The following is a 27,373-nucleotide window of genomic DNA, read 5'->3' as shown; positions in this document are numbered from 1 at the left end:
AAATTTGGAGGTAGAGCAAGGGACATGGAAGGCAGCTCGTAGTTTTACTTCCAACAATTCCAGAACTTGGAAAATATGGTAATGGCAAAAAATAGTGGTGATGATGTTGATGATGACGATGATGATTCTCAAACTTTCAGACAGATATCATAGGATTTCAAACAGGAAGAAACTTTAGAAGTTATCATAGTCCAAATTTCTTTTTGCAGATGAGGAAACATTCTGAGAAGTTAGATGAATTATTCAAAGACATAATAGGTAATAAGGACCAGATCCAGAATTCAAATCAAAGAGTACAACTTAAACTTCACTACTCTATAATACACTGTCTTCTAGAGACTAAGACCTCTTCTTCTTCTCCACAATCTGTATCAATATCAATCAATATTCACCTTTACCTTCTGTCGTCCCTTATTTCATTTCTTTCTTTCCTGCCTCACTTCCTTTCTTCCTCCTCCACAGCCCATGGGCATAATGTCCATCCTAGAAGAGGAGTGCATGTTCCCCAAGGCCACCGATATGACCTTCAAGGCCAAACTCTATGACAACCACCTGGGCAAGTCTAACAACTTCCAGAAGCCCCGAAATGTCAAGGGGAAGCAGGAAGCCCATTTCTCCCTGATACACTATGCTGGTACCGTGGACTACAACATCCTGGGCTGGCTGCAGAAGAACAAGGACCCACTTAACGAGACTGTGGTGGGTCTCTACCAGAAGTCCTCCCTCAAGCTGCTCAGCAACTTATTTGCCAACTATGCTGGAGCTGACGCACGTAAGAAGAGTGGGAAATGGGTCCCAGAGAACTATTCAGTGGGGCCTGAGGAGATGACCCCTGGCTACAGACATATCGGGCTGTAATAGAAATCCTGGTGTTAAGTTATACCCTAAGATTCACATATCCATGAGAAACAGGAAAAAGAGAGCACCAAGATATCAGCATTTGACATTTTGAGGGAGGGAACAGTCAGTCCAACAGGCCTCCTGGCTGGTGGAACTGTATAGAAATAGTCAATGTTGCTCCTTCCCTGACCATGTCCTTGCCCTTGATTTCATGTTAATGTCTTTTTTCTTGACCATCTTCCCTACAGCTGTTGAGAAGGGCAAAGGCAAAGCCAAGAAGGGCTCTTCTTTCCAGACTGTGTCTGCCCTGCACAGGGTGAGTATCCCCCTCCAATTCACATTATATTCCATGGTCCTCACCCTTCTCTGACAACTAGGCCTTTCTCTCCTATCCCTCTTCTTCTCCCTCTCCACATTTTACTCCTATATTCCTCCACTTGTCTCCTTTGTCTACCATTATTTTTTCCTCTTTTCTTTTTTTCCTACTTCTCTTTATTTTTCTACTCCATCTCTTTTGCCTCTCCCCATCTCATCTCTCAACTCCCTTTTTCACTTTCATTCTTATCCATTTTTTCCTTTCTCACTTTTCCCTTTTTCCTGTTTTTCTTTTTCTTTCTCTTCATCTCCTGGTTTTATTCCCCCCCCCCTTTTTTTTGCTTGCCTCCAATCCCCTTCTTTTCTTATAGCTCTTTTTCTCCTCTCCTCTTTTCCTCCCCTCTTCTCTCTTCTTTTATTTCTCATTTTTCCTCTTTTTCCTCCTTTTCTAACTTCAGGAGAACCTAAACAAACTTATGACCAACCTTCGTTCTACTCATCCCCACTTTGTCCGTTGCATCATTCCCAATGAGACCAAGTCTCCAGGTGAGACCAGGACATTCAGGAGATCTCAGTCCATTTCTGGGCATGCACTGCCCAAAGACAATCCCTTGCTTAAGACCTTTCCCAAACCATTATCCTAAAGGGACATCCTAGAAAAAGAGAGCTCTGTTCTCTATCATTATTTTCCCCCAAATCACATATCGCTTTCCATCCTCATAGATTTTCTATAACCCTCCCTTTCTCTAGACCCCCGTGCATTTATCTTTTCTTCTTCCTCTCCTGTTTACAGGGGTGATGGACAATCCCTTGGTTATGCACCAACTACGCTGTAATGGAGTACTTGAGGGGATCCGAATCTGCAGGAAGGGATTCCCCAACCGCATCCTCTATGGGGACTTCCGACAGAGGTGGGTGAGAGTGCTTTAAAAAAAGTATTTGGGGAAAAAAAAGGCATTTGAGTCTGACGTAGGATAGGTCAGAAGTGGGGAGGACTGTGGTTGGGAGTGCTGTAAGTCCGAATTCTCCATTCAGACAAGGACCACACAAATAATGAGGTAACTATCCCCTCCCTTCAGGTATCGGATTCTGAACCCAGCTGCCATCCCTGAGGGCCAATTCATTGACAGCAGGAAGGGGGCAGAGAAGCTTCTTGGCTCCTTGGACATTGACCACAACCAGTACAAGTTTGGCCACACCAAGGTGAGGGAGGCAGGGCTGCCTGGGAAAATATAAAGACTTCTTCAAAGCAAAGAGTCTGACATCACAGCTGGGAAAAGAGCAGAGTTCCTGCTGAGTCCTTTACTACCCACCATATCTTATTTATCCCATCAGTGTCATCTTATTTCTTCTTTTTCTGTCTACTTCTTCCCAGGAATCAGAGTCCTCCCTATGCCCCAACTCTTCTCTGATATCTGGGAGAATGCACTAGGAAAAAGGAAATTTAAATCTCCAACATTAGACTTTGGAATCTCATAAGTTATGTCTTTTACAACAGATACCATCTTCAGCTTCCTCTCAGCTTCCCAATTTTTACTTGGGGATTCTTCCATTGAGATAACCTTCACTCCTCCTTTCTCTAATATACATACCTTCTTCTCAGGTGTTTTTCAAGGCTGGGCTGCTGGGTCTTCTGGAAGAGATGAGAGATGAGAGACTTTCCCGCATTATCACCCGAATCCAGGCCCAGTCCAGAGGTGTTCTCTCTCGTATGGAATTCAAGAAGATCCTGGAAAGAAGGTGAAAAATGTTATAGGAAAGGTTCTCCAGCCTCCACTTCAAGGCTGAGTCATACTAGTGCTAAATGTTCCTGTTGGTCATCAAAAAAGAAATACTGAGGCAGTATCCATAGCGTTAGTGGCAGGGGTGGGTACATCACAATTACAATTGTAGGAACTAGGTGTATAAGATAACATTTTTCAGCGTCCTGATAAAAACAGGGAGTGGATGTGTCTTTTGACTCCTCTCTTTTCTGGTTTCCACAGAGATTCCTTGTTGATAATTCAGTGGAATATTCGAGCTTTCATGAGTGTCAAAAATTGGCCCTGGATGAAGCTTTTCTTCAAGATCAAGCCATTGTTGAAGAGTGCAGAGACAGAGAAAGAGATGGCTACCATGAAGGAAGAGTTTGGGAAGCTCAAGGAAGCCCTGGAGAAGTCAGAGGCAAGACGCAAGGAACTGGAAGAGAAGATGGTGTCTTTGCTACAAGAGAAGAATGACCTACAGTTACAAGTCCAGGCGGTGAGATCCAAGGGCTGGTTCAGCTTTCTCTTTTTCACTCTCCTTCCTCAATTTCCCTTTCAGGAAAGTTTCCCCGAATTTACATCAAAGACATGCCCAATGTCACTAGATCTACAATCTTGGTTCCTTCCCCCTCCAGAAAAAGGTTTCTAGAAATAACACATTCAAGGAGCATTAGCAGAGAGTTCTCACTAAGCAGTGAACAAATGTCCTAACTCCCAAACCTACACATCTCCTTTGCTTAAATTCCAAGTGTTCTCCACTGATAGGTTTATGTATCTGATAATCACATTTTTTTACATTGAATGCTTCCCAAAGCACCTTAATTCCTAATGTCTCATTCACAACAACCCTGTAAGAAGAAGTATTATTTGCCCCTCTTTCAGAGAGATTAAATAAACTGCCTCAGTCACTCAGCAAGGTTGGGGCCAGCACCCTGAACATCTTTTCCTTTCACTAGTTAAATCATTGCCTTTCTAGAGTAGTTGTGATCTATGCTGTAAGAGAGCTTAACCACACTGATGAGATCACAGATTCATAGAAATATTGAAGTGGAATCATTTTTTAAAGATTCTTTCCTTGTCTTCATTTATTTATCATTCTCTCCTTCCTACCAAGTGCAATGGAAAAAGATAACCGAAAAAGAGATAGGACTAGGAATTAGACTTGTATTTTCATTAATAGAATTCCTTTACCAATGCCAGTCAGCACCTTCTCTTCTACCTATAATCTTAGGGAAGTGATTATAATATGGAAAAGATAAATGACTTGCTGAGGGGCACACAGCCAGCATGTGTCAGAAGCAGGATTTGGACCTGGGATAGTCCAGCTTTCTATCCATTTCAAGAAATCCCTGAATTTCTTCCCTCTCCAGTACTTCCTCCTTCTAAGCCACAATGTCCCAGAAGTCTCTTCCTGCCTTCTCTGAAAGTTGATATAGGTTGGGAAGCTTCAAGGTTTGGGATCTAAAGACAGGAAGTCCCTGTCCATGCCATCCAGCACACTCCCCTAGAGGGATTGGATCTCTTTCTCTTTCTCTCATCCCCCTCCTCATTGGAAGAAGGATAGAGCCCCAGCTAATGGACCTCCAAATCATCCTCATCCTTGCCCTTGCTCTCAGGAACAAGATAACCTAGCGGATGCAGAAGAGCGCTGTGACCAGCTGATCAAAAACAAGATCCAGCTGGAGGCCAAGGTGAAGGAGCAGACAGAGCGTCTGGAGGACGAGGAGGAGATGAATGCTGAGCTCACAGCCAAGAAGCGAAAGCTGGAGGATGAGTGCTCAGAGCTCAAAAGGGACATAGATGACCTGGAACTGACTCTGGCCAAGGTGGAGAAGGAGAAGCATGCAACAGAGAACAAGGTGAGCAAGGTTCCAGCCAACATAGCTACTAGTGATATCCAGTTTCACAGGATTTTAAATTCTCTAATTGTCAAAGATCTCTTCATAAATGCATGGCCCATTCATAGAATTATAGGTTCTAGAAGTCATGTTCAACCCTTCATCTTTTAGATGAGGAAACAGAGGCACAAGGAAATAAAAAGATTTGCCCATGGTCACTCAGGGAGTAACCATCACAACATTACACTCAGGCCAGACAAATGGAACATTTGTCTTAGAAAACTGGAAGGATGAATCTTCCACAGCTTCCCTGTATCCCTCAACCCAGAACTTGAACTCTCCCCTGATATCAGTTATCCATGAAGTTGAAGAATAGTTAATCCCCATATTTAGTTCCATAGAACTGAAAACAGAGGAACAATTGAGGAATACTTTCCTAACTATTCAAACCGCATTTATAGCAAATTCAATATTATCCTATTTTCTTTCATAACAGTTCATGGAGTTGACTGTCCACTAGCACAACTATGATGACCTATTCTATCCACCAGAATGTCCACTTTTCTTAAGTGTACATTGACCATGTTCACATTTACTGATGCCTTTCCTGTCATGGTCCTTGCTTCTTTCTCTTGTTCCCCAGGTCACTAGACTAGGTAGGAGCAATTTCCATCATTCCATAGAAAACACATATTTCTGCCCAATTCCTATCAAATTCCTATGAAAATCTGGAGAAAAAATTTAAAAGAGAGAAGCAAAGTGTTCCTTCCAGTTCATTGCCTGATTTCTTTAATAAGTCTGGGCTCATGGATCTAGCACTGACCATGGTACATTGAGCTTTCTCACATATAAGAATCTATCATAATTAACCAGGTTTCACTTTTGATCACTGTTGTGATCCCTGGAATTGAATCCTTGGAAATTCTCTTTGAATAAACCCTTGTGATTCCACAAGTGGTGTACCACCAGGGGTCTCAATGGTTGGGGCTTCTTGAATGCTAGGTCAAGAACTTAACAGAGGAAATGGCTGGTCTGGATGAGATCATTGTCAAGCTGACTAAGGAAAAGAAAGCCTTGCAGGAAGCCCACCAGCAAGCACTGGATGACCTACAGGCTGAGGAGGACAAAGTCAACACCTTAACTAAGGCCAAGGTCAAGCTGGAACAGCAAGTGGATGATGTAAGTAGATGGCCAGTTGTGGGACTGCAATACCTTATTAGTATAGCCTTTGCAGGGTGATGGGTAGGACTAGAGGAGAAGAAACTTTCTTTTTTATGTTACATTGTCAGAAGAAAAAATAGAAAAGACTGAGAAAATGATTCTTAGATCCTAGTCATTAACCTAATCTCATCAGTATTATCTGAGATGGGTGAGGAATCTCCATTGTCACCCAAATTTAAGCCCATTTTTCCTGCCTTGAACAGAATGTTTGGGAAGGGAAGCAAGTTCTTAACAATTGTGTGAGTTTCAATAAAAAAGGGATTGTTAGGGATCCTAAGATTCTATATGAAATCTAATCTTCAGTGATCATTCCATATAAATTTGGATGTTCATCTATATACCTTTAGTGATATCTGTCAAGTAAACATCTTGGCCAATCTAAAACTGGACTTCTTCCATCGCCAATTTATCAATTGTGATTTTTCCATTATGGGGATGATGGATCTCACAAGATTACCAAGTTAGGATCTCTCATCTCACCCTGAATTGTTGGCCCATTTTCTTTCTCTATGCTAGCTGGAGGGATCCCTGGAACAGGAGAAGAAGATTCGGATGGATCTAGAGAGGGCAAAGCGAAAGTTAGAAGGTGATCTAAAACTGACCCAAGAGAGCATCATGGACTTGGAGAATGATAAGCAACAGTTGGATGAGCGGCTGAAAAAGTACGGTGTGGTCCCACCATCTTCCCATCCTTTACTTATCTAGGAAAGATTATTTTTCTTATTGACCTGATTAGCCAGACCTTTTCTGCTAGTAATATATCTCTTTGATTATATTTTTATGTCACTTTGTGTTCACGAGTTGTCTTTGGTGATAATCTACAGCCTGCTTATAAACACCCACTCTATGTCTCTCTATTGGCCTCTGACGGAGCCTTGATTTCCATTTTTAGAGATTGTGTTTTTCTGAGATCCCCAACTACCTAACCTCTCTAGGAGAATGTTGGTATTGAATAGATGGGTGCTTTCATCAAACAATATCTCAAAAATGTGTAGCACTTCCAAGTGTTATAAGATGTAAAAGATGATCCCTATTCTTATTAAAATTGTCGTTCAGAACCATGAGTAAATGAATGAATAATCTTATTAGGTTCCAAAACGAGCAATAAGGTATGTAGGGCTAATAGCATACCCATTTTACACATTAGGATACTCAGACCAAAAAAGTTTGAGTGATATCCAAGATCATAAAATCACAAAACCATCGAATTTTAGAGTTAAAACAGAGGTAGGGGCAGCTAGGTGGCACAATGGATAGAGCAGTAGCCCTGAAGTCAGGAGGACCTGAGTTCAAATTTGACCTCAGACACTTAACACTTCCTGGCTGTGTGACTCTAAGCAAGTCACTTAACCCCAATTGCCTCAGCCCAAAAAAAAAAAAAAAAAAATAGAGGTAATCTAGATCAGTTTCAATGATTTTTTTTAAACAAGGAATTTAGACATCATTTAATCAGCTCCTTATTATATAGATGATAATACTGAAGTCTAGCTGAAACTTCCAAAGGATTTAAATGACTTGCTCCAGATTACACAATTAGTTAATGACTGAACTTAATGACAGAGTCCAGACCTACTGACTCTCGATCAAAAAAAGATCTCTGCTCTACAATAGAGTCTCTTATTCTGTTGTATCCAAGTCTTCATGACCCCATTTGAGGTTTTTCTTGGCAAAGATCCTAGAGTGATTTGCTATTTGTTTCTCCAGCTTATTTCTACACATGAGGAAACTGAGGCAAACAGGGTTAAGTGATTCGCCCAGGGTCATACAATTAGTGCTGGAGGTCAGATGTGATTGCAGGAAGTTGGATCCTCTTCACTTCAAGCCCAGCACTCTATCCACTGTACCATCTAGCATAAGTAGTTGAGGTTTTTACAGGACCCCTAACTGCTATCTCTTTCTCATACTCATACCTCCTTCTTCCACAGGAAGGACTTTGAATTGAATGCTCTTAATGCAAGAATTGAAGATGAGCAAGCTCTGGGCATTCAACTGCAGAAGAAACTCAAAGAACTCCAAGTAAGGCTTAAGAATGAAGTGGATCACAAGGCACAGAAACCTTTGTCTAGTTCTTGACTTCCCCAACTGCACCCTCCATGCCTTCCCCTGCTCATAAGATTGTCAGATAAAGTCGAGGACTAGAACTTCATCATGAACCAGTCAAGAAGAAAATAGAGACACATCAACAATCCCATGAAGGACTACCAAGCCCTTTCTTAGCTGAAAATCAGGAACTTGCTCATTCTAGTTAACCCCAACAGGGACCATCACTACACTTAAGTTCTGGATGAGGGAAGCAAATCATTACAAAAAAATCACAACTTATCAGACAGGATTCTAATTTGCTTTAAATTTCAATATTGTGGAAATTCAGAGGATGATAAGTCAACAAGAAAACTTAGAGATCATCTAACCCAAGTCTCTCATTTTCACAACTGAGAAAACTAAGGCTCAGAAAAGTTAAATCATTTTCCAAAAACCATTCAGGTAATAAATAACATGTTCAGGATTTGAACATGAGTTTACTGACTACCAATCCAATGGTTCTTTCCACTAGGTCATATTACTTACTCCTTTCCTCCTGGGACAGTACTATTGCCTGATATTATGATAACCTCCTTAGGGAGGAAAATAAAGTCTACTTGTCCTGCTATGGCAATGAGAACAAGTGAACTGTAACTCAGAGCAGTACTATCCATTCATAGACTTATAGCCTGTCACCTTCCTCCTTTTTCTATGTTCAATTCCTTGGGCCAAAGAAGCCAGGAGGCCTTTCTCATATGGCTTATATTTCCAACAATTATAGTTGTAGAGTTCTCTCCTTCTTTCTTTTCTATTCTCATCACAACAGACTCAGAATTCTCATGTTGGTTGGCAATCACTGAGTCGAATCCATTACCCCTTATCTTTCATTTCATTGTTCTCTCACTTGACTTTTATCCCCTCTCTTAGGATCAGGGATTTAGAACCTTCCAGTTCAACTTACTCATTTTGTAGATGAAAAAATTAAAGTTTAAAGAGATATAATGATTTGCGCAAGATAAAACTAAGTAATAAGTGGTAAAGGATGGATTCAAATTTTCTTCTAGCCTCTTCTTCCCCCTCATTTTCTTACTTCCAAAAATATCTGTGAAAATCCAGCATGAGACTTTGTCTCTCCTAACTGGTCTTCTCCATAATAGCATTTGTCCTGCAATAGGATAAAATTAGACCTATTTTTAATTGATTCATGTTGAAGATGATGATAAATTTGAACACAGGCAACAGAAAGCCTTCTCAAGAAGGGACTGATCCATGTTTTCACCTGTTAAACCTTGGCTATAGAGGCCTTTGGAAGACATGACCCTTTTGTGAGATAGCCTGTGACAATCAATAGTCACAAACCTCCTTCTGGAAAACAGAGGGTTTTCAGTTCATTCTCTGAATAAAAAGTTTTTCACTAAAAAAGAATATGACTTTCCCATATCTCAAAAGGCTAATGCTTCAACTTGATTCTTTGACTTTTTAAAAGTTCTAGGTCAGACAGTTGGTCCTTCTGGTCTTTGATAAGAAACACATAATATTCTCCGTTCTCATTTGATATGCTACAAAGATACTTTAAATGACAGCCACAGACCTTTGAACAAAGGACTTCAACCTGCGTCAAGAGCTAGTTTCAATACTTTTCATTCTGTAAGCAGTGTGCTATCCTCCAAGTCTCTAAAAAATAAATGAGGGCTCATTTCAAGGTTATATTCTGAAGTGTTTAGATCCTATAGAATTTAGGTCTAAGAGATGTTATAATCAGAGAGGCAATATGGCTTTTAGATATAGTGCTGGATGCTAAATCAGAAAGACTTCAAATCCCACCTCCAACACTCCAACAGCTGTGAAAGCCACTTAATGTCTCTGAGCCTCAGTTTACTCTCATATAAAATTAGGATTGGGTTCGATGACCTCTTAAATCCCTTCTAGCTCAAAATTTATGATCCTATAACTTATAGAAAATGACAAATTAGACTTTAGATGCTGACTTGAGAGTTCCACAGTGGAAAACTCTGTCTCACTGAGTAAGTAATGTCTCTTCTCTCTGTCCCCAGGCTCGAATCGAGGAGCTGGAGGAGGAGCTGGAAGCAGAGAGGACAGCTCGGGCCAAAGTGGAGAAGCTGCGCTCCGACTTGTCCAGGGAGCTGGAGGAGATCAGCGAGAGGCTGGAGGAGGCCGGGGGGGCCACTTCCGTCCAGATCGAGATGAATAAGAAGAGGGAGGCTGAGTTCCAGAAGATGCGCAGGGACCTGGAGGAGGCGACCCTGCAGCACGAGGCCACGGCGGCCGCCCTGCGCAAGAAGCACGCAGACAGTGTGGCTGAGCTGGGGGAGCAGATCGACAACCTGCAGAGGGTCAAGCAGAAGCTGGAGAAGGAGAAGAGCGAGTTCAAGCTGGAGCTGGATGACGTCACCTCCAACATGGAGCAGATCATCAAGGCCAAGGTGAGGAGGGCCTGGAGGAGGCCGGCCTGGCAGGGCCTCTCGCCCTCAGGCTCCAGATCTGGCTCCATGTCCACACCACCTCCTGATTTCATTTCTTCTCTCTGTGAAGTCTGGCCATCCACTGTATCATCCCCTGGAGCTCTTCTCGCCCTTCTGGGCCATCCCTGCTTCCCTTGATCACAAGCAGATAGCTGGCAGAGTAGATGGGGCAGGGGGCTTGGGCGCAGAAAAACCTGACTTCAAATCCAGTCTCTAACAACTCTGGGCCAGTCCCTAAGTTCTGAGAGAAGGAAAGTAATAGCCCTGCCTCCAGGGTACAGGTGAGGACAATGACCTTTCTCCTTCCAGGCCTTCCCTTTCCCTGCTGCTTCTTCCTTCCCTCACTCCTCCCCCGTGGCTATGCTTTCTGCCCGCTCCTTCTCCCTCAGGAGCGGGCAGAAAGGGCTCTCCCTTGTGCTTGGGCACTCCCAGGGCCCAAGTCTGTTCCTCCCCGTCTCATTGCTCTCTCCATCCCCAGGCTAACCTGGAGAAGATGTGCCGAACCCTGGAAGACCAAATGAATGAGCACCGCAGCAAGGCGGAGGAGACACAGCGTTCTGTCAATGACCTCACCAGCCAAAGGGCCAAATTGCAGACAGAAAATGGTGAGACTGGGCTGGGCCAAGCTGGAGCACTCCATGAGCACCCCCCATGTGGGCAGTCCTGGGCCACCTCATCCCCTAAAGCAGGCCCACAGGGTCACTCCTACCCCCCCCCCCCCTTCCCCCGACCCAGACACTCCAAGTCCTGGTTCCACATCACTCCAGAGATCTGAGACTAGGAGTCAGAACTCTGTTTGGGGGTAGGCAGGAGGATTACTGACTTCAGGAGCTAAATACATGCTCTCTGCTTCTCTAGGTGAGCTGTCCCGCCAGCTGGATGAGAAGGAGGCCCTGATCTCCCAACTGACCCGAGGCAAGCTCACCTACACACAGCAAATGGAAGATCTCAAGAGGCAGCTGGAAGAGGAAGTCAAGGTGAGGCTGGGTCTTCTCATCCATTTTCAGTCCCCTAAATATTCTCCTGATGGAGAGCAGAATCAGCATCTCCCCCATTTCTATCCTATAACCCTAAGGGAGAGCTACCACTTCCCTGTTGCTTCCCCAGACCTCCAAAAGAAACATTTGCTGAGGGATGCTTGGCCCCTGACACTCCAGGTGTCCCTCGATGCTCTCAGTCTCATTCACTACCTGGAGCTCAACGGAGGCTTGTTTCCAATGGCTGAGGGACTTACAAATGATCTAGGAAAGAAAGAGAGCCCATAGATAGCTGAGGATGAGGAGACGGAGAGATGACAAGGAGGGGAGGAACCAAACCCCTTGGTGGAACTTGAAGATGCAGCCCAGGCCCTGGAGTCAAAAGATAGAGCTTTGAACCCTGGCTCAGCTACTTACTATGTGAACTTGGGCAAGTTCTATAATGTCTCTGGGCCTTAGCCCATCTGTAAAATAAGAGGTGAGGCGAGGATCCCGAAGTCTCCCAGCGCTGAATTCTAGAAAGAGCATGGGGCAGGAGAGACTCCAAAGTTGGAGTCAGGGACACCTCAGATACATGCCCTCTGTAAAATGGGGGCGCTGGACTCAATAGCCTTTGAGGTCCCTCCCATCTCTCAACTTACAATCTCAATCCTAGGACGCAGAATAAGTTTCAATAAATACTTACAGATTTGTTGACTGTATTAATGGGGTGGGGAGTAAGGACTAAAGATAGATGCTGAGAAATTAATAGTAGGGAAACTGATGGGGGAAAAACCCCACAGGGGCATGGAGGATTTTTCTCACTACTACAGCCAGGAATGGTACAAATATTCTCTTCCTCTTCCATCCATCCCCCTCTCAGGCAAAGAACGCCCTGGCGCACGCCCTGCAATCGGCCCGCCACGACTGTGACCTCCTGAGGGAGCAGTATGAGGAGGAGACGGAGGCCAAGGCCGAGCTGCAGCGGGTCCTGTCCAAGGCCAACTCGGAGGTGGCGCAGTGGAGGACCAAGTACGAGACGGACGCCATCCAGAGGACCGAGGAGCTGGAGGAGGCCAAGTGAGTGCCGGGCTCCCCAGCCCCGTCTGCCACACACGAAGCGGGGCTCGGGGCCAGGCCTTTGGAAGGAAACTCCTTGGGGGTGGGAGACAAACTCCTTCCCTGCATCTTCTCCTCTCAGGGAAGCTTTTTGCTCGCATTATATTTTGGATTTGAATATAAGACGAACAAAAGGTTTGTCTGTGTGCAGAGAGTTACAACTTGTGGCAGGGCATTGAAGCCTGGGAAGGGCTTCATGGCAGGATATATGAACTCAGTGCAAGAAATGTACTTTTCCACCATATTTTTTATCTAGAACTTTATCCCAGGTTGTAAAAACATTTCTTTCTGAGTGTGATACTGGTATTTCTTGTCTTAAATTAATGTCCTGGAGCTTGTGTGTCAATTGTGTGTGCTCTAGGTTGTGCTGGTACCTGTTCTTGGATTATCTGTTCTAGGTTTCTCTAGCATGGGTTCTGGATCACTCCAGAGCTCCTAACTCCTCTTCCAGTCACTATACCATTTTCATGCTCTCTAAGTCACTCTGTTGCCTGGCTGAAGACTGTTTTAGGTTTCTTTAAGAAAGATTCTAAGACTCCCAATAGTTGCTAGTCTTGAATCACTGGGCTGTTTCTGTGTTGCCTGGCTCACTCTGGTACCCAGCCTCAGGCTGTTCTCGGTTTCTCTAACAAGGTTCTAGATTAATTAAGTGGCTTTGCAAGCCACCGGAGTATCCAGGAATCATTTTCCAGAAGGTTCACACTGCTTCCCTTTGCTTCCCACCTCCACCCTGGGTAGGAAGAAGCTGGCCCAGAGGCTGCAGGATGCAGAGGAGGCTGTGGAGGCCGTGAATGCCAAATGCTCATCCCTGGAGAAGACCAAGCACCGGCTGCAGAATGAGATCGAGGACCTGATGGTGGATGTGGAAAGGTCCAATGCGGCTGCTGCTGCTCTGGACAAGAAACAGAGGAACTTTGACAAGGTGAGCACAGGATGGAGAGGGACAGGCTCAGGGTCAGAGGGCTGATCTCATCATTGCTCCGGAGCCCGAAGGGACGCTTTATATATGTCCTTATAAAAGGATGTTTATGCCGACACCTTCATCTTACAGATGTGCTCCTTCTTTTAGCCCTACTCTCACCAGACTTGCTCAGGGTCAGGCAGGTACCAGGTGGGAAGTCCAGGGGCTGTGACTCCAAATGCAGTTCTTTTTGCTGGGAGGGCCATGCTGCAACTGAAGGAAGACAGAAAGACAAAGGGCTGGAATCTCCATAATGGAGCCAGAGCAAGAGGCAGGAGAACAGAAGGAAGAGAAAGCTAGATAAGAGTAAAGGAGCCAAAGAAGGCCAAGAGAAGCTGAGAGATGCCAGAAGGAAGGGCCCAGGCACGGAGAAGAGGCAAAGAGAGAGATGTGGGGACAGGAAGCCAAGCAGATGGGGAGATGGGAGGCTAGGAGGCAAGGAAGGCAAGGAAGGGAAGGATGTGGAGGAAGGAATGGGCCAAGGAGGGGCTATGGAAGAAGACCCCAGGGAATAGGGCTGAGAGGGATAGAGCCTGGAGACTTTGTAGAATGAGCTTGTTCTTCTTGGTCCTTGGCAAGATTCAGAGAAACTTGGACAAGATGTGGAAGAAAAGGAGGAAGGAAGAGAACTGGGAAAGAAAGATGAGGAAGAAGATTAAAGTTAGAGAGAATCTAAGTAGGAACTGAGGAAGAAGGAGGAAAAAAGGACAAAAAGGAGAGGGAATATGGCATAGGAACAAGGTGAAAGAGAAAGATAGCCTTAGAGTGGCAAATGGGAGGGAGTAATCTGCAGGAAAAGGACGAAGGATTCAAAATTATTTCTATTCATAGTTTTGAATAGAAATACAAGTCAAAGGTCACAGAGTCTAGCCCAGAACCTTTGGTGTGGAGCTGATAGAAGAAAGAGCTAGCCCTGAGAATCAGTCCATTGATATGATCCTTGTTCGTGGACAGATCCTTGCTGAGTGGAAGCAGAAGTATGAGGAGTCTCAGTCAGAGCTGGAATCCTCTCAGAAGGAGGCTCGCTCCCTCAGCACCGAGCTCTTCAAGCTAAAGAATGCCTATGAGGAATCCCTGGAGCACCTAGAAACTTTCAAGAGGGAAAACAAGAACCTCCAGGGTGAGTTGGGGAGGAATCAGGGGGAGGAAAGGGCTAGCAGCGAGGAGCAAGCCCTGACACCATTATCTCCCAACTACTCGTTCAACTGATGGCTCAGGGAGGAAATGACCATATGTTGGCCACAGCTCTTCTGGGGAATCCCTCCCCTGGAGCATCATACCAAGGATCTCAACCCCCTAACCAGGTCCTCTGTCTTTGCCCCACAGAGGAGATCTCAGACCTGACAGAACAGTTGGGCTCTAGTGGGAAGAGCATCCATGAGCTAGAGAAGATCCGGAAACAGCTGGAGGCAGAAAAGCTGGAACTGCAGTCAGCCCTGGAGGAAGCAGAGGTGAGAGAGCCCCCTTCTCCCCTGTACCCTTCCTTTCTGTGTCTCCTACCTTCTTGTCCCTGCAACTCACCCACATTCTCTCTTACCTCTATTCCTCCACACCTGCCTTTCAAATTCCATCCACCTATCTGCTTTGTCTTCTGCTATCTGTCTTCTTTCTAGGGGCTCCCAAATCATAGCCTTATAGAGTTGACCTTGAAAAGGCCTTAAAGGTCATCTGGTCCAACTCTTTCCTTTGACGGATGAGGAAACTGAATCCTCTATATAACTCTCCTCAGGTCTTCCAGATAGTAAGTGGTAAAGCTGAGATTCAAGCCCAGGGTCTCTGAATCTCAATCCAGAGCTCTTTCTTCTCCCTGATGCCCACTGTGCCTGTCTCTTCTACTTTGTCTCCTTGTTGCTCTCTTCTTTTTACTCTGTTGTCTTTATATTACTTCTCCTTTGTCTGCAAAGTCTCCACTGGGGCTCTGGTTTTCTTCTTCTATATCAGCTTTATATCCCACTCCCTTATTTCTTTTCTTTTCTTTTTTTTGACTCAGCTTGTGACTTTATTAGAATGGGGAGTTCCTCAGCGAGGAATGCATGCAAATCTGGCCATCTACCAATGTGGAAAGAATAAGACTTGTCCTGCAATATGTAGTCTTGGAGAATAAGCTTCCTGGGGCAATGAGGGTCCGAGGGATTTACTCAGGCTGGCTCAGTCAGCATGAACCGGGTGGTGTTTGAGCTGGGCCCATCCTGCCTCTGGACCCTCGATGCCAGTGCCTCTCCCTCCCTTATCCTGGACCTTACTCAGCTCTATAACTTGTCCCACCCCTCTTTCCTTTCCTCCATCCTCCCAGGCCTCCCTGGAGCACGAGGAGGGGAAGATCCTTCGGGCCCAGCTGGAGTTCAACCAGATCAAGGCGGAGATTGAGCGGAAGCTGGCGGAGAAGGACGAGGAGATGGAGCAGGCCAAGCGCAACCACCTGCGGGTGGTGGACTCCCTGCAGACCTCCCTGGACGCAGAGACGCGCAGCCGCAACGAGGCGCTGCGGGTGAAGAAGAAGATGGAGGGGGACCTCAACGAGATGGAGATTCAGCTCAGCCATGCTAATCGCATAGCGGCAGAGGCCCAGAAGCAAGTCAAGACCCTACAGGGCTTGCTCAAGGTAAGTCAGCTTTCTCAGAACCAGAGGCAGCCCTACCACCACCAGCCCTGGTCAGGGCCCGAGGGGTGGACACCCCCAGATCTTGAGCCCATTTTGGATCTCCTGGCTGCCTGAGCCAGCCCACGTGGAGTCATTCTTGTCATCCTACTCAGTTGTCACCTACTGCCAGTTCCTCTCATTCTCAGGACACTCAGATCCAACTGGACGATGCAGTCCGGGCCAACGATGACCTGAAGGAGAACATCGCCATTGTGGAACGCCGCAACAACCTGCTACAGGCGGAGCTGGAGGAGCTACGGGCTGTGGTGGAGCAGACGGAGAGGGCGCGGAAGCTGGCTGAGCAGGAGCTCATCGAGACCAGTGAGCGGGTGCAGCTGCTCCACTCCCAGGTGAGAGAGGAACAGCCCAAATATGCAGAACACCACTGGTCATCAGCCGAGGGTCTGCTGCCAAATATATAACAGCCAGCTCTCTGAAGACTGACAGGCATTTAATCTGCCTTTTACTTCTACAAATCAATAACATAATAAATGAAGCCCTGGTTTGCAGTCTGTCGATTTTTGAGGTGTAAATGCACAAGCTCAGAGTAACAATTGACTCTCAAATCTGAGCTGGTTCCAGCAGACCCCTGATTGTAATTTTTTAACAGTATCAACAGAGGTGATCCTAAACAAAATCAATTGTTGGCTGTCATCTCTGAATATAACACTTAACACAAAATTATAGAACTTTAGAATTGGAAGGGATCCTGGCAAGCATCTCGTCTAATTAGAACTTCTTTGAAAAAGAATCCCAACTATAATACCCCAATAAATGGTCATCCAGCCTATGCTTAAAGACCTCTAATGAGAAAGAACCATCAGATGGACTTCATGGGTAACTATCGGATCGTCTTTCTGGCACCAAGCCTAAATGTGTTTATCATTTCCAGCCTCAGTTTCTTCATCTATATATATATATGAAGGCACTGGAATAAGTTCCTTCTAGAACTAGAACCTATGATCCTTTGATTATATATCTGATTATGCCAGAATTATTCAACTAGGATATTTATTTATAAAGGTAGCTTGGAATAGTGAAAAGAGGACTACACTTGGAAAGAATTTGATCTGAATTCTAGCTGAGATATTTAATAGCTAGGTGAGCATGGACAAGTACTTAACTTCTGAGACCCTCAATTTACTCCTCTATAAAATGGGGATAATAAGCACTGAGCCCACAGGACTTGCTGTGAACAGTGTTTTTCAAACCTTAAAGTCCTACTTAAATATACTAAAAGATAACTGAAAGTTACATTGTTAATGTTCTTTTAGAGAAAGGAGCTGGACTTGGTTCAGTTCATAGTTGGGGGCAAACCATCCTTGGAAACAGTCAATCCAGTGAGTCATGAATTTTCTTTGTTCTCCCCCAATTTAGAACACCAGCCTCATCAACCAGAAGAAGAAAATGGATGCAGACCTATCTCAGCTCCAGACAGAAGTGGAGGAGGCAGTGCAGGAGTGCAGGAATGCCGAGGAGAAGGCCAAGAAGGCCATCACTGATGTGAGTACGGAGCCCACCGTACCCCTGACCAAAGTCTCTTTGGCATTGATGTGCCCAGACCTAAAGGAGGCCCCCTCCTTCTGTCCCACCCCCAGGCAGCCATGATGGCCGAGGAGCTGAAGAAGGAGCAGGACACCAGTGCCCACCTGGAGAGGATGAAGAAGAACATGGAGCAGACCATCAAGGACCTGCAGCACCGGCTGGATGAGGCAGAGCAGATTGCCCTCAAGGGGGGCAAGAAGCAGCTGCAGAAGCTGGAGGCTCGTGTGCGGGAGCTGGAGAACGAGCTCGAGTCCGAGCAGAAACGGAACGCTGAGTCGGTGAAGGGCATGAGGAAATGTGAGCGGCGCATCAAGGAGCTCACCTACCAGGTGAGCTCGGCACAGCTTCAGGACTGAGGGATCAGCTCCTCTGATCTAGAACAGTGGGATCAAACCCAAAATGAGGACCCCTAAACCATGGAGAAAGCTCCCTGCAAGCGGCTCTGCCAACTGCATCTTAGTCTGGTTCCACTTCACTCAAGAGTATTACCAGCCACGGGTTTGAGACTTCTTAATTTCCCCTTATACTACAGATGTGGAGAAATCAGCAGCGAAGGCCTCCTCCTGCCCCGATCCATAGTTACACTCCATATCCTCAGTCCCTAGAAATCCCATAAACCAACTTCCAAGCATAGCATCGTGGGAATATGCCCTGAATTCTGCATAAAGATCATCCAAGTTCAAGAACCATATTTTAGAGCATGAAGTAAACATAGTCATCCCCTAAAAAGTTTTAGAGCTCTCAAGATCCTAGAAACATCATCTTAAATGTGTTAAATCTTTTAGGTAGAACAAAGGAGATGATCCCACATTCAGCTCAAATTTAATGTTTTTATTTTCTAGAATCTATTTTCTAGCGAAAATTCTTTCTTTCTGAAATTAAAATGCCACTATGTCTCTAGAGCAAGTACTAGTAGTACTGCTTATCCAAGGACCTGGAATATACCATCTTCCATGTGACAATTCCATTTTAGGAAAAATCTCAAGATCATTTCTGGGGTTTTAGAACCAAACCCAGCCTTTACTCTAGAGCAGAGTTCCTTCACTGGAATCAATGAGCTTATTTTTAAATACATTTTGATATCTCTATGTCAAAATAACTTGTTCCCTTTGAATCTTATTTCATGCATTTAAAATACTACTCTGAAAAGAGCTCATTCATAAGCTTCATAAAACTACCAAAAGGATCCATGACACTAAAAAAGTTAAGAACCCCATCTCTAGAGCCAAAACCCAGAACCTTCTTTTTTTTTACCTGCCACTACCCTCTATTTCTTTTTCGTGATAATAAGTTCATGATGGTAGTGAGTAAAAAGCAGAAAATGGTGGTTCCCAGTAGAGAGTTTAGTGAAAAATAGTAAAAGGATTTAGAAAAAAAAAAAAGTCAATGCGCTCTCCAGTGACTTCTTGTTCATTCCTTTTCCCTGGCAGACAGAGGAAGACAGGAAGAACCTGCTTCGGCTTCAGGATCTGGTGGACAAGTTACAACTGAAAGTCAAGGCCTATAAACGGCAGGCTGAGGAAGCGGTGAGTGTCCCCTTCATGGGAGTTGGACACAGGAGAAGAGGAGCTGGATTAGGGTAACCTAATTGAGGCCCCAGTTGGAAAAGGAGTTCATTCCCCAAGCCAAAGATGCCTAGGGAACCCCTTCTATCTTTACTCTATCTCCAATGATTTCTTCTGAGCTTTTTCCTGCCTCTGCCACAGGAGGAACAGGCCAACACCAACCTGTCCAAGTTCCGCAAGGTCCAGCACGAGCTGGATGAGGCTGAGGAACGGGCTGACATCGCCGAGTCCCAGGTCAACAAGCTTCGAGCCAAGAGTCGGGACATCGGTGCCAAGGTGAGCCCTCCTTCTGTAGGGTACTCCCTATCCAATTGCCAGATATTGTACCTCCAGTGCCCCATATCACCATAGCAAACACATCCATCCTGAACACCATTTCTTCCCCAGAGATGGGACCTCCCTCCAGGAGCATCCCTCTGTCAGGCAGCTTGCATACAGCTCTCCACACATGGTTTCTCAAACACTGGATTTCTCTGGGTCTCTCGAATGTTGGTTCCATATCCCAACCTTCAGTAAATTATTCCTCAATGACTGAGTCTCAATTTCCATTTCTATAAAATGAGAAGATTTGACTAGAAAAAATGTTAAAGTCCTTTCTAGCTCTAAAATTGTATGATCTATAAATCTCATGACCAAGCTTATTATCATCCCCGGAACTGAATCCATTACAACTCTTGAGATTCTTGATCTCTACCACTTTGCCCTCACCATATTCCCCCTGTGATCCAAACCCTGGGGAACTTTTACACAGATTCCCAAGAGACTTCCACACAAGTTCCTCTGTCAAAAAGCTCCCAATCTGTCCTTCCCCCAGAATGCACCATAAGTTCCACTGAAGCCCAGAACCAGACCCTTCTTCCACAATCTTGATCCCTGATTCCCTTCCCACAGAACTGACGTGGGCTTTGTTTCCTTTCAGAAGGGCTTGAATGAGGAGTAGCCAGGCCACAAAGTCCTGAATTGACCTGGAGATGCAATTATGGGCCCTCTCAACTCCATGGTCCCTGCACAATAGACCCTGCCTAGGAAGTAGAATAAAAGAATTTTCCTAGAAGTCGAGACACTGGCTCCTGCCTCTTCTTCTGCGCCACCTTGCCCTAATTCAGAGACTGTGGGGAGATGGGCTGAATTGTTGGGAAGGGGGAGCTTCAGGGTTATAAGTTAGGGGGTACCCATGTGTGGCTATTCACTTGAGTGAATGGCTACTCAAGTAGCTACCATTTTCCTACTCTTTGAGGTCAGGCAAGATGCCCAGAGCTTGGATTCAACATCCCATGGAGAACAACATGGAATAAGAGACACCCTGAAACAATGGGAAGGATACTGACTTTAAATTCATAGGACCTGGGTTCAATTCTCACCTCTAAGACCTAAAACCTATCTGACCTTGAGTAAGGTCATTTAACTTTTATGGGCCCCAGTTTCTTCCTCATCATTTTTTAAAAAGCGATCTCTAACTCTTGACTAGCTCATGGTCTATGATCCTATGAATAGACCAGAGAGTCCTCCTGATAGTCCCTTCTGACTGGTGGTCTTGCCAGAAGATGGGACCCTTTCTAAAGCCTGAAGAGCATAGGACTGTTCTAGAGTTTGGTCAAACTTTTAGAGAAAGTTTGGTCAAAATATAAAGCCATTCACCCTAGCATGAGGCTGCAACTCTTGCTCTAAGCCTGGGCTCATTATGTTGACCTATGTACATATCCCATGATCAAAGATCAATAATTATGGAGAAAACAGCCATCTGCTCATTGCATGCCATTATTTTTTGGTCAGATATGACCATTGTTCATATCCATTGCCCTTGTTCACTCCCAAGGACATTGGAAAGCTATGAGTCCTTTAAGCTTGTTGTCCTGAATGAGAGTATAAGCTTCTAAGTCTCAGTGAAGATCACCATAAATGGCAACAAGGACTCGAAACCTAGATGTGACTCAGTCCATGTTGGCCCCTTCCTATCGGGGTATTCTGTTACTTAGTGAGATAGTCACTTCTCCACCAATCCCCCCAAGTACCAGCTCCTCCTCTCTGCTTACCCAGTGTTTTCCTTGGGGTACAGGGGAATTTGCTTTTCTCTTTCTAGAACAAAGGCATCAAATACACAGCCCATAGGCCACAATACTCCTGTGTGCAGCCTGAACCAGACTGAAGATATAATTGGGAAATATTTAACAGAAATAAATACCTAAAACCTAAATATTACATTTTAAAATTAAGTCATTAATGGCCTGCAGGGATCCTTATTATAGTGGATTCCACTTCTATTTGAGCTCAACCCCATCGCTCCTGGACTCTATGTTCCTTTTTTATATCCTCACTTTCCTTAAGTTCTCTATGTCTTCTATCCCCACCCTTGTGCCTTCCAGAGTGGAAGGATGTCCTCTTGACTCCCAGCCTTAAGCTGTGTAGCTGTAAATGCTCAGTGCCCCAGGCAGCCCAGTAGTCCTGGGAGAGAATCAAAATAGCTTATAGGCTTCCCCCTTAAGGAAGAATGCTTCTTCATTGGGGTAGGGGCTTCTTTGAGTGAGGCTACTAAAGGCCTTCTTAACCCAAGAGATCCGTGGGTAGATCTCAAGCAGAACTTGGATGGGAAAAGAAATTACATCTTTGTTTTCAATGGGAACAACCTCTAGCTGAAATTTAGCACTTTTTTTCATTTTAAATGTAGGCCAGAGGCAGATAAAGCACCAGGCCTGGGGGGGGGAGGGGGGGGAAGAGGGGGCGGGATCTGAATTTGAATCTAACCTCAAATACATACTGTGTCATCCTGGGCAAGTCACTTCACTTATGTTTGCTTCATTATTCTCAACTATAAAATGGGGATAAGAAAGCACCTACCTTCCAGGGTTGTTGTGAGGATCAAATGAGATAGTATTGTAAAAAGCTCTTAGCACCATGCCTGGCACAGAGTAGGAACTTCATAAATTGGTGTTCCCTTCTCTTTCCTTTACTGAAAACATTATTCTGAGAAGGGGCCCATAGGCTTCACTAGAATGCTAAGGGAACCATTACACAAAAAGATTAAGAATCCGCTGAGCCAGAGGAAGGGGGCAAGAGCGGAAGCGAGGAGGAGAAAACTAGGAGACAAAATTGATACAGAGAATGACCAAGGAAGAAGAGAAAGGGGAAACAGAGGTAGAGTGCAGAAGAAAACTTGATTAGACACAGGGAGACATTTCATGGTGCAATGACCCTCTCTCTCTTCTCTTCCTGTTTTTCTACACTTTCTTTTCTCTCCCAATCTTAATTCACCCTTCTCTCCCTCTTTCCTGGCATTTTACCTTCCATTCTGTCCTTGGTCTCTTTGTCTCTGTCTTTCTCTCTTCCCTGTCCACAATGAAAAGACTAGGAAGCTTGGAAAGTGGGAATGAGACTATGAAAGTTAAAAGGAGGGAGAGAGGGAAAGGCAGAGACAGAAAGAAACGAGTGTGTGTGTGTGTGTGAGAGAGAGAGAGAGAGAGAGAGAGAGAGAGAGAGAGAGAGAGAGAGTGTCAGAGACAGAGACAGACAAAGACAGAGACTGGGGGAGGGGTAAGGGGGGGAGAATCAGTAGAAAAGCTACTTTTTTAAAGTAGCATTTTAATAAGAAAAGCTAGAGAACAAAAGCAAAGGAAGAAAGAAGAATGCAAAGACAGAAGGAGTACAAGACAGGGGAGGAGAGAAAGAAATGTAGAGATTGATCTGAGAGAGTCTGAAAGGTTTGGGGGAGTGGAAAAGGCAAAAAAGCTCATAGCCCTGGATCACATTAGAGGGAAACCTCACACTTCAGAAAAAATCCAAGTCACAGACAGAGACATGAAATAGAGAGGCAAAGACAGAATCAGAATGAGAAAGAAAAAAAAAGGAAAGATAGAAACAAAGAGAGGCAAGCTGAATCCCACAGGTGGAGAGGCTGGAAGGGTGTCCAGGAGGGAGTAAGCTTCCCCATTTTCCCTTACCTGCAGTTTCGGAGTGCTGCTCTCAGGATCCAGTTCTCGTCCTCCTAGTCACTGAGCAGAGTGGGTTTGAGAAGACAGAGACTAGGAGAAGGAGGAGGAGGAAGTCTTGATGAAAGGAGAGGGGAAGGGCTGGAGGTTAGGGGGAGCAGGGACCAGAAGTGGAAACGCAGCTCCTCTGCACAGGTTTAACCCCTCCCTGTGCGCTCTCCTGTCGGGACCCTGCACACTGCCCATTCAGTCACCATCCCCTGCTCCCCTACCCCTAGACCTTCATCCAGCCCACCCACTTGCCCAGGACACAGGGTTCTCGAGGACACCCTCTGCTTGCATTGTCCCGACCTGACCTAACCTAGTACTCTCGGGCCCCTTATCAGGTACCCAGCTGATGGGGGACAAGTAGTGACACAGAGAGCTCTGGGCTAAACAGCCCCTGGGGTGATATAGAATGACCCTGAGTCTGGGGAAATGAGACATCTGGGACGCGTAGGGGAGTGAAGAGGGATCTGAGCTGCACATCCCTTGCTCGTTGAGGGGTCTGGGGCTCATGTTGGTGGAGAAGGAGCGAGTGCAGGGAGATATTCTGGGGGCAGGCCGCTTGTGAGGAGGCATTTGGGAGAAGGGTCAAGGAAGAGGTTCCTGGAGAGCTGGGAAGAGTGTGGGAGAGTGGCCCCAGTGGAAAATTCCATGATTCTGGGGGGGCTGACCTCGGCTTCCCTCCCTCCCTCTTTCACACCCCTGGAGCTATATTGAGAGGTGACAGGAGATGGAGGATGAGAGGAGGGGGGAGTCTGGGGAGAATGTCCTGGCTTGGCTTGGGAGGGGGTAGAATTCTGGCTCCGTTCCCTGGACACAATGTCCACTTAGTCACAACAGGCACGGTCTGCTGAGGGCTGACACTCCGGCCTCAGTGAGGCAGTCCGTCCCAAGGACATAGACGGGGGTGCTCAAAAGGAATTTGGGGAGCAGGGAGGATAGTGTTCCCCAGAAGAGATGTAAAGGTAAATGCCCCTGAGGAAAGGAGAGTGGGGACCACCAAGCGTCTTCTTGGAGAGAGGGAGGGGGCGGACAAAGCTTCCATCACTCTGCCAGGAACGCCAGTCTCTAAGCCTGTGTGTTAATCTCAAAGCATGACAGACCTCCCAGTTATCCTCCCTGGCACCTGTGTCCCCATCCTACCCCCACCTGCTCCAAATGAAAGGGAGCCCCTCACCACCACCCCCAGCCTTCAGACCCTAGGATTAACACCTTCAGGCTCTCCTTGCCCACCCCCACCACCAGCAGAGACAGAGGGACAAGGCGCTGCCTGTGCAATTGTATGTCTGTGTGACTGAGTATTTGTATGAAAACATGCTCATATGGAGACATGGTATATGAGGGAGAAGAGTGTATTGGTTATACATTAACATACTGGAAATTGTGGATAATAATAATCACTTCCAAAGAGATTTGAAAGGGTGGGCAAAGGGCTCAGCCACAGAGCTCCCAAATGTCCCCCGAGCCAAGGCATCCCAGAGGTGCCCGGGAGACAGATATAGAATCTCCTAGAAAAGTAGGAGGTGAAATTTTTATCCATCCCAAAAGGGGAAACTGAGTCAGCCAACGAAAAGGACTAGGTTCTCCCTTACTTCATCTAAGCATCCTGGCCCCAGTCTAAAGCTTCCTCACCAGTTGGGGTGAAAGGGAGACAGTGTCCTGTGGTTGAAGAGTACAGGGAGGGACAAGCAAATGGGAAAAGGTGACCCACAATGAGCTTTCTTTACCACCCCCACTCTTTGGGTTAAAAATAGCCGAGGTAAGGAGCAGGGGGAGAGAGGACGGTGTTGAAAGAAGGCTGCTGTCTTAGCATTATCAGCCCATCAGCCCCTCTGAGGTGAGGAATGCACCCAAGGCCTAAAAAAAGGTCCCAGAGCCAGGGGGCTGGGGCAAAGCACCTTTCATGGGCAAATCTGGGGGCCTGGCTGTCTTGCCGTCACCTCGGGGGCAAAGGGATCGAGGGAGGCACTAAGCAGAATGGGAGGGGGAAGGGTCCCTCACAATTGGTCCTAATTTGGAGAGAGGGAGGGAGGGCGGAATATAAAGGAGGTACAGAACTCTGAGGACACAGAAGCTGCACAGTCTGCTGTTGGTTTAGGTAAGAGAGGAGGCTGGTGAGGGAAGCTGGAGGGTACCTGGGGGACTACTGACCTTGGGCCTGGGGTTGGTCGTGGGATCAGAAGGTCACTTCTTTGGGACCCTCACCCTCACACAGCTGGGGAATGCTGCTGGAAACTTCTGTCTTTATAAAGTTTCTGGTTGTGGGAAGGAGGGTGATCAGGGCACTGCATCAGAAAACAGTGGCCCTTGGAAGAGTTTTATTTTAAGAAAGAAATGTTACTGAAAAAGCTTTTCTTCTCTCTCTCCCTCCCTCCCTCTCTCTCTTTCTCTCTCTCCCTCATTGTTCTTTCTTCTTCTTTTCTTTTTCTTCTTCTTTCTTCCTTCCCACTCCCATCTTGAACCTCATCCTCATATGATTCTATCTTCCTGCCTCACTGTCTCTGCATGTCCTTTCCCTTTCTGTATGTCTCATTTGGAATTACTCTTCTCACTATTGCCCCAACCTGTTTCTACTTTTATCTTTGTTTCTCTGATTCCTGTGTTTCCTCATTTTCTCTCTTCTCTCTTTTATTCTCTTTCTGTCTCTCTCTCCCACTTTCTGTCTTTCTCTATGTATCTCTGGATCTGTCTCTCTTTGCTTCTTTGTGTCTCTCTTTGTCTCTCTGTGTCTCTGTCTCTTTTTCCATTTCATCTCCCTCTAAACCTTGGATTCTTTATGTCTGTACTTTTTATTCTTGTTCCTCTTTCTCTCTTAATTCTCATTTCACTGTTTCTTTGTTTCACTATCTCTTTCTGCTTATCTCTGCATTGTGCTTATGGAATTGGTCTTTTCTCTGTCTCTCTCTATTCTCTGCCTTTCTATCCCTCATCTCTCCGTCTCTCTCCCTCCCCCTCCCCACTCATCTCTCTATGGGCCTGTGTCTCTGCCTCTTCATTCTCAATCCCTAACCACGATCCTAACCCCCCATCCCCAGTGTCCAGGACTCTTCTAGATTCTCTAAAAATTAAACCAGGTAAGAAGCGATCTTCCCTCTTTCCCCGTTGCCACAGATAGCCATGTGGTGGGAGCCAGGTGGAGGGCTTTAAGGATCTGCTCTCCAAGTTGCCCTCAGTTCCATAAAGAAGGGTCCAACCCATTGCCTTACCCCCTTCCCTGGTCTTAGTCTATAGTGACCCCTCCTTTAGCTTCAAGCTCAGACTTCAGAGAAAGGGGGTGAAGTAGTGGGCCTTTGAAGGAAGGGGAGCAGATACATGGAAGTAGGAACTCAGAGCTAAATATGGCATCACGGAGAGCTGGAAGGGAGATGGAGTCAGACGTCCAGGGTGAGGGAAGTCTCTAAAGTCGAGATTATCCCTGGAGTATCCCAGAACTGAATTAACTTGGGCCCTTCTGTTGGAGTCCATTACCTCCTGGGCCTCGTTCCAACCACTTCCCTCCAGGCCCCTGAGATCTTCGTCCTTGGGATGACTTTGGGGTCCCATACGGCCTCTCTCCTCCCTTTCCTGCGGCTGAAAACTCTGGTGTTCCTCGTCCCGGTCTCTAGCTCGCTGTGAAGATGGGCGACGCCAATATGGCTGAGTTTGGGGCTGCTGCCCAGTACCTCCGCAAGTCGGATAAAGAGCGGCTAGAGGCGCAGACGCGGCCCTTCGACATCAGAACGGAGTGCTTTGTGCCCGATGACAAAGAGGAGTTCGTCAAGGCCAAAATTGTGTCCCGAGAGGGGGGCAAAGTCACCGCGGAGACGGAGAACGGCAAGGTGCAAAGGGGGGCCGAGAGCAGAGGGCAGGGGGCTCCTGGGATTGCTTACGGGGATGGCTTAGGATGGGAGGAGAAGCGCGCTCAGAAACCGAGGCTCTGTCCCAATGCCAAAGCGCCCCGGGGCCCGCCTTCTAAGGCTGGTGCTAGGAGCGTTAAGAATAGCTTTGCCCTGAACCATCCCAACTCTCAGCTCCACTCCGCTAATAATCAAGAGCAGGTATCTAGGAGGCAGACAGTTAGAGATGGTCTCTGGCCCCCAGAGCTCACCCACAAACCGCGTTAAGCAGGAAGGGGCTGCGGCGGAAGCAGGAGACTTGGGTCTCCTTCTGGAAGT

General features: G+C 46.1%; 2 protein-coding genes across 3 annotated transcripts in view; both read left to right on the top strand.

Moving 5' to 3' along the window:
* The window catches only part of LOC127551059 (myosin-7), a 30,601-nt gene extending 10,291 nt beyond the window's left edge, over positions 1–20,310 (top strand). Inside the window, exons 16-40 of one of the 2 annotated variants that reach the window (XM_051980485.1) lie at positions 463–772; positions 1,089–1,156; positions 1,614–1,701; positions 1,949–2,066; positions 2,235–2,358; positions 2,759–2,895; positions 3,141–3,396; positions 4,517–4,759; positions 5,741–5,917; positions 6,476–6,621; positions 7,885–7,975; positions 10,036–10,425; positions 10,943–11,069; positions 11,323–11,441; positions 12,304–12,500; positions 13,278–13,461; positions 14,455–14,620; positions 14,827–14,951; positions 15,794–16,102; positions 16,288–16,491; positions 17,519–17,644; positions 17,740–18,015; positions 19,117–19,212; positions 19,393–19,527; positions 20,174–20,310. In XM_051980485.1, the coding sequence (XP_051836445.1) occupies positions 463–772; positions 1,089–1,156; positions 1,614–1,701; positions 1,949–2,066; positions 2,235–2,358; positions 2,759–2,895; positions 3,141–3,396; positions 4,517–4,759; positions 5,741–5,917; positions 6,476–6,621; positions 7,885–7,975; positions 10,036–10,425; positions 10,943–11,069; positions 11,323–11,441; positions 12,304–12,500; positions 13,278–13,461; positions 14,455–14,620; positions 14,827–14,951; positions 15,794–16,102; positions 16,288–16,491; positions 17,519–17,644; positions 17,740–18,015; positions 19,117–19,212; positions 19,393–19,527; positions 20,174–20,191 (4,230 nt within the window). In that variant the 3' untranslated portion in view covers positions 20,192–20,310. Of the gene's footprint in view, positions 1–462; positions 773–1,088; positions 1,157–1,613; positions 1,702–1,948; positions 2,067–2,234; positions 2,359–2,758; positions 2,896–3,140; positions 3,397–4,516; positions 4,760–5,740; positions 5,918–6,475; positions 6,622–7,884; positions 7,976–10,035; positions 10,426–10,942; positions 11,070–11,322; positions 11,442–12,303; positions 12,501–13,277; positions 13,462–14,454; positions 14,621–14,826; positions 14,952–15,793; positions 16,103–16,287; positions 16,492–17,518; positions 17,645–17,739; positions 18,016–19,116; positions 19,213–19,392; positions 19,528–20,170 lie in introns of both variants that reach the window. The other variant, XM_051980484.1, reaches the window with a different exon arrangement.
* A 5,938-nt stretch (positions 20,311–26,248) lies between these two features.
* Positions 26,249–27,373, top strand: part of MYH6 (myosin heavy chain 6) — a 41,234-nt gene continuing 40,109 nt past the window's right edge. The window contains exons 1-2 of the mRNA XM_051980483.1: positions 26,249–26,293; positions 26,825–27,037. Of these exons, the coding sequence (XP_051836443.1) occupies positions 26,837–27,037 (201 nt within the window). The 5' untranslated portion in view covers positions 26,249–26,293; positions 26,825–26,836. The remainder of the gene's footprint in view (positions 26,294–26,824; positions 27,038–27,373) is intronic.

Source organism: Antechinus flavipes, chromosome 2 (genome assembly GCF_016432865.1).
Source record: "Antechinus flavipes isolate AdamAnt ecotype Samford, QLD, Australia chromosome 2, AdamAnt_v2, whole genome shotgun sequence".
Lineage (NCBI taxonomy): Eukaryota > Metazoa > Chordata > Mammalia > Dasyuromorphia > Dasyuridae > Antechinus > Antechinus flavipes.
Note: the sequence above shows the minus strand (reverse complement) of the source record. Positions and strands in the feature narration are given on the sequence as shown.